General features: G+C 47.6%; 1 protein-coding gene across 1 annotated transcript; it reads right to left on the bottom strand.

Annotated features, from left to right (window-relative positions):
* Positions 1-3,300: 3,300 nt before the first annotated feature.
* On the bottom strand, positions 3,301-6,311 carry LOC105526411 (transducin-like enhancer protein 2). Its single transcript, XM_011962415.1, has 8 exons — positions 6,175-6,311; positions 5,726-5,756; positions 5,159-5,374; positions 4,811-5,052; positions 4,469-4,610; positions 4,169-4,322; positions 3,717-3,790; positions 3,301-3,405 (listed from the first exon to the last, which is right to left on the bottom strand). Exons 1-8 carry the CDS (start codon positions 6,309-6,311, stop codon positions 3,301-3,303), a joined length of 1,101 nt encoding a protein of 366 aa, XP_011817805.1.
* Between the last annotated feature and the right edge of the window lie 4,084 nt (positions 6,312-10,395).

Here is a 10,395-nt window from a genome sequence, read left to right as displayed (position 1 = left end):
GCTGTTTTGTTGTGTAGGATGGCAGCAAAGATGCTTGGAAGTAGCTAGAAGCTTCTAGAAGCAAAGTACTTTGGACCATGGACAAAGAGTAGGTGTGCGTGTCCGGGACCAGAGGGTAAGAATGCGTCATCACCTGAAATCCAAGTGTACAGAAGTAGGGGACACCCCCCCCACAGGGCTGCATAAATACATTGTTATGTCAACTCGCAAATGGTTCAACCTCACTCATAACAAAAGAAACTCAGATCACAGCCACAGGAACGGCTATTGTCCCCTCTCCCAGGAATTAAAATGCACAAACGAGGCCAGGTGCATTGGCTCACATCTGTAATCCCAACACTTTGGAAAGCCACGATGGGAGAATAGCTTAAGCCCAGGAATTTAGCCTGGGCAACAGCCTGGGCAACATAATGGGACCCTGTTTCTACAAAAAATAAAAATAAAAATAAATTTTAAAAAAGAGCCAGACGTGGTGGCAACTGCCTCTAGTCCCAGCACCTCTGTGGTGGGAGGATCCCTTAGGTCAAAGCGGCAGTGAGCCGTCATCACACCACTGCACTCCAGCCTGGGTTTAAAGACAAAACAAAACCCTCCACAAATGAGAAAACACACACTGTTGGCGTGAATGTAGGCAAATGGACACTAAGCGCTGCTGAAAGCTAAACTGAGCCAATTCCTCTGGCAACATCTGTGAAAATCACAGTCTCCTAGACCACTTCCAATCTGTTTTCCCCGACCTTCCTCGCCTAGGAGAAAGGCCTTGTCTCCACCCTGGCTGCAGACACAGCTTCCAAGAGCCAGGAAGACCCAGGCAGTCAGCACCCAGCCTCAAGAGATCTAGGAGAGGGGGATGGGGTGTGACTTAAATGACAAGCTCTGATTCTATCTCTAGCTGAATCCTTCTGTATTTTTCATTACAATATCTTCTAATTATTTTGTAGTTTATTCTCTATTAGTTATTTAGAAGTATATTTATTAATTTCCAAAATAGAAAAATTCTAGTTATGTTTTTATTATTTATATATTAATTGCATTGTGGTCAAATAATATATTCTGTAAAAGTTAAATCCTTTGAAATTTATGGCTCAGGTATATGGTGGTTTGTAAATGCTGTGTGTGTGGGCGGGGTAGGGGTGTATTCTGTAGTGGTTGTATGCCTTGTTCTAAGTTTTCTAATCATGTTATTCAAAGCTTCTGTACCCTTATAAATTTTTTGTCTATTTGAACTGCTGGTCACTGTGAGATATAAATTTGTCTTAATTTGTTGATTTTTCTTTTTGTATTTTGAGGCTACAATAACAACTGCATAAAAATAGAATTATTGTGCTTCCTAATGCATTGAACCTGAACTGAACACTTAGGAAATGTTCACCTTTATCTCAAATATTTTTTGTTTTATATGTTGTCTAATATTAACATCAACTTTCTTCGATTTGTGTAGAAAGTATCTTCATTATGTTGTACTTTCTGTGCCCTTATGTTTTAATGTATTTTTCAAACACAGTTGTGATTTTTTAAATTGTTATATGATCTCTACAGATTAATAGGAACATTTAAACCACTTACATTTAATGTAATTACTGCTATATTTGGATTCAAATCTATCATTTCAGTAAGCTTTTCCTTTTCAGGTTCTTTGTTCCTTTTTTCCTTTTCTCTCTGTTTTTGGATTATTATTATATATTATTCCAATATTTTACCTCTTTGCTTGGAAGCTATACACTTGTTTAATATTCTTTTTAGCAATTAACCTAGAGATTACAATGCTACTCCTTGATTTATCAACACTGCTATTAATTAGGACTCTTATTTCCAGAAAGCATTTTAAAATTCTTGTATTCTCACTCCCAATTATTACCCTCCCAACTTGTGTGTCTTTATTTTTAATTCTCTTGGACATAGGAGTGGAATTACTGAATCATATGGTAACTCTATGTTAAGCATTTTGAAGAACTTCCAAACATTTTCAAAGTGACTGCAACATTTTCCAATCCCATCAGCAATATATGAGGATTCCAATCTCTCCATATCCTTGTCAACACTTATTACTGTCTTTTTTACTCTAGCCATTCTAACAGATGGTAAGTGATATCTCCTTTGGGTTTGTTTTCTTCCATGCAATAGTCCAAAGTGAACAGCTTATCTCGATGTCTGACTCATGCACAGAGGCTGCTTCTACCCTGTGTTTCTGCAATGCCCTGGGGCCTCCACATCATTTGCCTTGAGCTGGTAGAAGTGGAAGGAGACCCTGGAGGGAAGAGTCCTACTTCTTTAGGCCTAGCCCAAAGCTGACACATATTATTCACTCATGATCCACTGGCAAGAACTAAGTTCCTGACAATATCTACATGTTGCAAAGGATGGCAAACTTGGCCCTTGGCATTGCAGCTTCCTCCCAGGGAAAACTCTAAGCCATGAACTTCAGTGGGCAGCTGGCAGTCTCAGCTATACAAACACCAAGCCAAAAAGAGGACGCTAATGGAAGAAGACTAGAAAGCAGGCCTTATGGCTTTTTTTTCCAGGAGCTGGGGCCTTTCCAGCCCAGTGAAGCCCAGATAAACTACTACACTGTCACATTTTCAAACATGAGGAAACTGTCCTGAAACAGTGAGCTACATAGCTTTGATTAGCACCAAACACCGGAATTAGCATCAGGACTTTTAAAAAGTCCAATACAGTGAAGTAGCATGAAGCAAGGAGCTTCTCCATCATTGAAATTAGGCACAAAAAGGGAACCTGTCCTCAGAAAATGGCTAGACCAGCTCTAGGAGTTTTACCTGGGTCAAGAGTTGAGCATTGTTGGTCTATCTATCACAGTCTGAAAGTTGGTACGTGGTCTTACATTTCTTGAGCTTTAAGATTCCAAAAATTCCCCACTTAAAAAAAAAAGTTTACAAACAAAATTAAATCTGGTCTAAAATTCCTTCCCCACCCTGGAATTTGCTGAAGGCATAAGCAATCCATCACAATGAGTTTGTGACTTGAAAGAAAGGGACACATATCCAGGCCATTTTGCTTTCTGCTTTGCTATTTTATTCATTACAAAGGGATCTCAAGTTTCCCACCAAATCCCAGAAATCAGTAGTAGAAAGATAACAATGGAAAAAGCTCTAAGCCATCTGATTAAAATCTGGGAGTGTGGGCTGAAAGCGGGGTATTGGAGGGCAGGAATGACCTGCCACTCAAGCTAAAGCAGAGGGGATGGCAGGTGTTAGAGGTGTCCAGCACCCTGAAGCCATCCTCACAGCCACACCAGCCCAAAGACTGGGTCTTCACTGGCAGGACCATGCCATGCCACCTTTAATACAAGAGCTGGCAGACGGTGGCACTGCTCTTGGAGCCCATGACCAGATACTGGTTGTCAGAGGATACGTCACAGCACAGGATACCTGAAGACTCCTCTATCTAGATGGATGGAAGGGCCAAAAAAGGGATCACATTTGGGTCAAGGATTGGGCCAGACATGGAGGCTTCATTTAGGGCTGTTTCAAGGCTCAGTGTAGACCTAAGGCTCAGGTGGAGGACAGGGCCAGGTCTTAGGGCTCAAGGTGACTTGGGAGTTCATAGGATCTGAAGTCCTCTTTCCTCTACTCTGTAAAATGGCCCTGGGTGCCATCTCAGAGGTGTTTTCCAACACCCACTGGAATCCAACCAACTGGGACCTGGAGCTATAAGCTCCGAGTGCCTGGGTTCAGGCATCTCTCTGAGTTCAGTACCTGAAACAACTTTTGTAGAGAAGGTGCTTCCAAGCCACTGAGGCGCGTATCTATCGCAGTCACAAAATAGCTCCCTGGTGAAGGAACGAACAGATGAGAGGCCAGAGACCAATCCTGCATTCTAGTTCCAGCATTGTCCCCAACCAGACTAAGGGCAAGTCTTTCTCTGCCTCAGTTTCCCTATCTATGAAAATCAGACACACGACCCAAGCCATTCCCTTATCTGCCCCCACCCTCCTACCACACACAGGATCATGGCTATCAGAGAACAACAGAACAATCGGATTGGGTTCATGCCTCTTCAATCTGCCTGCGTCTTCGGGCTAACATTCTGTGCAGGATCTCCCATTACGGAGGGAGCCAGAAAAGGAAAGGGGGGTGAATAGAGAAAAAAGAGATGACAGCAAGTTCAAAATCGGACACCCAGAGGTGTCACCTGGCTTCTTACTCACCACAGGAGGCAAACTTGAGGCTGTGGTGACGGGTGTACTTTTTCATGAGAGCCTTAAACTGCTCATTCCGACGAGTGTGAAGGAATGCAATATCACTTGTTCTCAAGCCCGCCAATACCCATTCTTCACCGGGGTCATGGGTAATGCTGAGGATCTGTTTGTAGAAGCAGGTTTGAGGTCAGCACTCAAAGTTGCCAACGCCATGCTTTGTGCCCACCTCTCGAGCTCACACTCCCACCCCTGCCTCCATGCATCACTCCACTGCAGGTGGCATTCTGCCAGTGGTGGCCAGCCAGGCACCTCATTCTGTAAGTCGTGTTGGTGCAGCCTCTGGTAGTTCCTCAGGTCCCAGGAATACAGGGTGGTGTCTTCACCTCCTGTCCAGAATATATTGCCGGTGATGTCCACACATCGCGACCCGTATACAGGAACTTCGTGCTTCCTGGTGGGTGGAAAAACAACTCAGACGGTCACTGAGTGGGTTGGGCCCCCGGGAAGTTTCAGGGTCAGGAAGCCCGTAGGACTACCCCAGGTATATCCTCTACACTGACTCGCCCAGCCCTAATGCAAAGAGAGGAGAGTGAGCCTCACTGGCAAGCCCTCCCCCAGGTACACCTGCGTGGCTCTGGAGGGAGGTCATACCTGATCAAGATTTGGTTCTGCAAATCCCAAATCTCAACAAATCCATGGAAACAAGCCAAACAGATATGGGCATCAGAGGAGACAGCCAGAGAATAGCACGTGGGGCCTGTTGAGGTCAGCCGTGCCCTGACCTGGGGGGTGGGTGCCAGGTCCCAGAGAGTCACGGCCTGGGATGCACCCCCTGTGATCAGGCTCTGCTCATCAGGGAACAGCTTGCAGGTGACAACACAGTCCTGGGGATCCTGTAGGAAGGGTTCACACACTGCTATCCCCTCAGGGCACTGACCCTGGGTCTCAAATCAGAGGCCCTGTCGGAGTTCCCTGAGTCCTGCTTTGGATCCCCCTCACCTGCAAATCCAGCTGGGCCTGAGGGGCCTTGTTCCCCGCCTGCAGCGCACTCTCATCCCACACCCTGATGTAGCCAGAGCCACACGTGTACACGTGGTGGGTTGAGCCGCTGATGGCCACAGCATAGACTCTCTTTCCATGGAGGAGTGTGCCAACCTTCCAGGAGCCGTGTGGGGCCCTCTTCTGCCTGACCACAACTTCATCTGGAATGGGGGGCTGGGCAAGGAGAGGGTGGGTAGCAGTGGCCCTGACCTGCTATCATTAATAGGAGAGCCCACGCCTGTCTTCCAGCTAGATTCTTAACCACCCACCCATCCACCCATCCACCCACCCAACCGCAGAACCTGGCCCCTGGTTCCCAGGGTCACAGCTCTTAAAGAAATGACACTGAGCTGAAGACCCTACTTCTCAGGATGGGGGAACAGGGAACATAGCTCAAAAGCAGCAGGAGCCTAGGACACCCCCCTACCTATGGGAGAGAGAGTGAAAGTGCGTACACGTGGTTTCTTGATTGGGGGTAGGTGGGAAAGGAAAGATCCTGAGTACGAAACAAAACGAGACACTTACAATTGCTCTGAGCAATGACAGGACTTCTTCACTGGGAGGGGAAGAAGAGTAAGGCTGGCCTGCAGGGAAAGAGCAATGCCGACCTGCTCACAGAGTCCCATGCTTCAGGGAGGAGGCTGCTCTGTTGACGCCAGGCTCCCGTTCCCAGTCCCCCATCTGGGGCCCAGCTTGGGGGACCACATGCACCACCATGACTGGTACTCACCAACCTCAGAACCCAGTAGGAAGCTATGACACACGGAGAGAGGGAGGGAGACAGAGCGTGAGCCACAGAGCTTCCTGCTGGGATCCCCTTTCCCCAGGCCAGTTTGCCATCCCCACCCAGTCGTGTTCAAGCAAGACCTGCTTGGGCTGGACTCTGCTGCTTCTCCTAGTTGTGCCTCAGGGAGCCCAGCGGCCTGGAGCTCAGATCTACCCAGGCCCTGGAGGTGCCACTGCTGCTGGGTCACCGTGCTTGTCTCTTGATCAGCAGGGCTATGCTGTATTGGGGGGCCCGGGGGCTGCCAGGGCACTCCATACAGACTGCCCAGTTGGTGCTGCACTTGTGGCTCAGGCTGAGAGGAAACGCCAGAGCTTTCTGGTACATCCCTCCTCTCCTCTGGCTCACCATCAGCCCCGAGCATTCTGAACGATGCCTCTTCCTTCTTGCCACTCACGTTCTTAGATCAGTGAGGTGCCTGGACCACCTGGTTCTAGGTCTTGAGAAACAGACCCGCCAAACAGATCCCGGGTTCCCAATGTGTCCTGATCCCCTGTAAGGTGAAAGAAAAAGGAGAGGCAGCTATGCTTATGTGCTCTGTAGGGTCTCTTTAGAAGGGGCAGAGAATGCCTCCTTTGATGAAAAGATTCACAAGACTGGTTGCCAACTAACTTTTTCTATTAGGTGTTGGCGGCAATGACATTAAGGGTGAAAGCGTCATACAGGCACTTTGAGATGTTAGTGCCAGGCATTGAGTTTTTCCTTTTATGCACATGGACTGCATTTCTGGTCATTTAAAAATCAAACTCACTGACTGGGCGCGGTGGCTCACGTCTGTAATCCCAGCTCTTTGGGAGGCCAAGGCAGGTAGATCACGAGGTCAGGAGTTTGAGACCAGCTTCGCCAACATTGTGAAACCCCATCTCTACTAAAAATACAAAAATTAGCCGGCCTGGTGGCACATGCCTATAATCCCAGCTACTTGGGAGGCTGAAGCAGGAGAATCATTTGAACCCAGGAGGCAGAGGTTGCACTGAGGTGAGATCACACCACTGCACTCCAGCCTGGGCAACAAAGCAAGACTCTGTTTCAAAAAAATCAAACTCACCTTTTCATCGGGCTGTACATATTTCCAGTGAGGGCTCATACCTAAGCTAAATAAAATATAAGGCAACAGGAAACTCCACACACACCATGTGTCTCTTACCTCCTAGACGGGTTGGAGGAAACCCCAAGAGAACATGAGAATATAAGGTGTCCTACTTGGACGGGGCAAGGCTATCTAATGATGAAGTTGGCTTGGAGGTGATTACTATTTCCTACACTATGGGATAATTCTGAGAACTGGCTACAATCACTCAAGTAGAATACTCGGCATTGTACAAGGCTAGTGGTAAATAATCAATGGAAGATAGTACACTTATTTGAGGCCTGTGTCAGGGACCAGACCTTTGAAGATTTAAGCAGACCAAACACCCTCCCTTCAGGAAGGCTCCTGACCAACAGTCAGCCCTAGGAAGGCCCTGAAGACACCCAGGGTTCTAGGAACAGAGCATATCAGGAGCCTTAGGGATGGGACAAGACAATGGGTGGGGAAAGGATCTTCCAGTGAGAACCACCAGTTTGACAGCCAGGCTCAACAGCTGCCTCTCAAACACCCACGAACTCTATGGCAAGCACGGGGGGACGCCCAGGCTGCCTGCCCTTGGGAAGATGCAGGGGAGAGTTTTACTTCTCTGTGTGGTTGGCCCTGAATTAAATGCTTTACATAGCTGATCTCATTTTACGCTCACAACTATATGGGCCCCATTTTATAGATTTTTTAAAACTGGAGCTCAGAGAGCATTGGGTCCATGATCAAACTGTGAGAAAACACAGAGAGGAGGTTCGAACCCTGTCCTGCATAGCTCTAAACCACCTCCTTTCCTACCTCCCTATTAGAAGGAAGGCAATATCCACCATTATTACCAATGCAGTGACCTTTAACCTAGTACTTCCACTTCTAAAAATGTACCCTAGAGGTGCACTTGGATATATGCAAAATAAGAGATGTACCAGCTGGAGAACAGCAGCATTGTTTGTGACAATGTTGGAACATTGTTTGTTTGTTATAACCTTTGCAGAGCCAAGATTGCACCACTGCATTCCAGCCTGGGATTTGGCAGATGACTGGCCAAAGCCCAAATGGCCATGGGAGAGGACTGGTGCAGTAAGTTAGAGTATAGTTGTATGGTAGAATAGTATGCAGCTATTAAAAACAACAAGGACATGGCTGGGCACAGTAGCTCACGTCTGTAATCCCAGCACTTTGGGAGGCTGAGGCGGGCGGATCACGAGGTCAGGAGTTCGAGACCAGCCTGGCCAACAAGGTGAAACCCCATCTCTATTAAAACTACAAAAATATGCTGGGTGTGGTGCCACGCACCTGTAGTCCCAGCTACTGAGGAGGCTGAGGCAGGAGAATTGCTTGAACCTGGGAGGTGGAGGTTGCAGTGAGCCGAGACTGCGCCACTGCACTCCAGCCTGGGTGGCAGGGTGAGACTCTGTCTCAAAATAAATAAAATAAAATAACAAGGACACATACATTGATATGGAATATTCCAAGGTGTATTAATAAGTGGGTGAAAACTGCAAGGTTCAGAAAAATGTGCCAAAGGTGCAACTTTTATGTAAAAGAAAAATGGAAATTAAATTTATCTTTGTACATAAGAAATTAGAAACAGTGGTTGCCTTTCCGAGATGGAAATTGGCAAATAGGAAAGAAGCATGGGAGGGAGATTTGTCACTGCATAACTCAGTACCTTTTCTGCATTTCTGGATATTCAAACCTATGTTAAAAATGGTTGGATCTGGAGCCTTTCTCATCTTGCCCCAAATGTTGATCCTCCTGATTCTTAGTTGTTTAAATAATTTAACACACTCTGCCTGACTTGCATCAGGCATCCTCTAATTGGAGACACCAGGACTGAGTATGGAGCAGAGAAACTTCCAGCAGAGACCACCGCTTCTCAGACCCCTTTTTGCAGGCTACATAAAGCTTAAAAGCAGTGAAGCTATTTAACCAGGGCTTCAGACTCCAAATTCGCCAGAATTTCACCCTAAGAACATAACAAGGCTTTCTAGAAAGAGCAGGAAGAAGAGTCAGTATCACCGATTCCCTTCTCTTCTCTCTCCCAGAGCTAGGAACACAGAGATCCCCACCCCCTTACCAGACAACTCTCTTTCCAAAGCCCCCAAAATGCTGGTGCTGGGGGCTCACCCAAACCCCCATGGCAGGAAACTCACCTCTGAAGGAAGAAGGTCAAACCCTAGACATGGGAAGTCAGCCAGGCTAAGACCCAGCCAGGCATAAGAATTCCCACCCCCTCTCCCAGCCCCAGACCCTCCCTTCCACACCCAGGTGCTGCCCCTATCCTGCGGTGCTGCTGTTTTTAAACGTGGGCCTAATGGATCATCCACCCCTGGGTCAGAACCTCAGTCAGGTATCCTGGCCCTGAATGGCTGTCAATCAATCACCAGGTGCTGTCACACAACCAACCCAGCTGAGCCAAGCTGCTGTTGGTGGTATCTCAAGTTAACCTGTGAGTCCTTGAATTGGGGGTAGTAAGACGGGGATCCACCAAGTATTTTTATGGCAGAAGGCAAGATAGAGGGAGACATTTTTAGGGGGATACGTCTTTGGACTGGATTCAAACCACCGTACAAGAGCCAGTGTCTGTGCAAAGATGAGGAGTTGAGTTGAGCTGTTCGCCAGAGCCAAGAGTCAGATTCTCAGCTCCAGGTGAATCTCCTTTGCCTGAGAAGGCTGATCTTGGCCTGAAGCCAATAGTGGGTGATTGTGGGAGGGACACAGGGCCACTTTTCTCTTCCTCCCCTGATCTGATCCCAACTTGCCTGGCTCTGGGCCTCCCATCTTTTACCAGTGTCCCTGAAAGCAAAGACTGAGGAACCCTCTCTTTTTCATGGCTTCCTCAGCCAGTGGTTCTTACATTGCAGCACACATCAAATCCCCTGCAGGCCTTGTTAAAAGTGTGGTGGACCCACTCCCAGAAATTCTGATTCACGGCTGGGCACGGTGGTTCACACCTGTAATCCCAGCACTTTGGGAGGCCGAGGTGGGCAGATCACTTGAGGTCAGAACCAGTCTGTCCAACATGGTGAAACCCTGTCTATACTAAACATACAAAAATTAACTGGGTATGGTGGTGCACGCCTGTAATCCCAGCACTTTGGGAAGCTGAGGCATGTGGATTACCTGAGGTCAGAAGTTTGAGACCAGCCTGGCCAACATGGTGAAACCCTGTCTCTATTAGAAATACAAACATTAGCTGGGCATGGTGGTGAGTGTCCGTAATTCCAGCTACTTGGGAGGTTGAGGCACAAGAATTACTTGAATCTGGGAGGTGGAGGCTGCAGTGAGCTGAGACTGCACCACTGCATTCCAGCCTGAGTGACAGAGTGAGACTCTGTC

This window comes from Colobus angolensis, unplaced genomic scaffold (genome assembly GCF_000951035.1).
Source record: "Colobus angolensis palliatus isolate OR3802 unplaced genomic scaffold, Cang.pa_1.0 Scaffold116, whole genome shotgun sequence".
NCBI classification, from domain to species: Eukaryota; Metazoa; Chordata; class Mammalia; order Primates; family Cercopithecidae; genus Colobus; species Colobus angolensis.
Note: the sequence above shows the minus strand (reverse complement) of the source record. Positions and strands in the feature narration are given on the sequence as shown.

Excerpts from the sequence above, each read along its gene's own strand:
- LOC105526411 (XM_011962415.1), bottom strand. The coding sequence starts at position 6,311 with ATGTACCAGAAAGCTCTGGCGTTTCCTCTCAGCCTGAGCCACAAGTGC. Across the intron at positions 5,375-5,725 it reads TGTCATTGCTCAGAGCAATT|CCCCCCATTCCAGATGAAGT; the intron begins GTAAGTGTCTCG and ends CTCCTTGCCCAG. Across the intron at positions 4,611-4,810 it reads CAGAACCAAATCTTGATCAG|GAAGCACGAAGTTCCTGTAT; the intron begins GTATGACCTCCC and ends TCCACCCACCAG.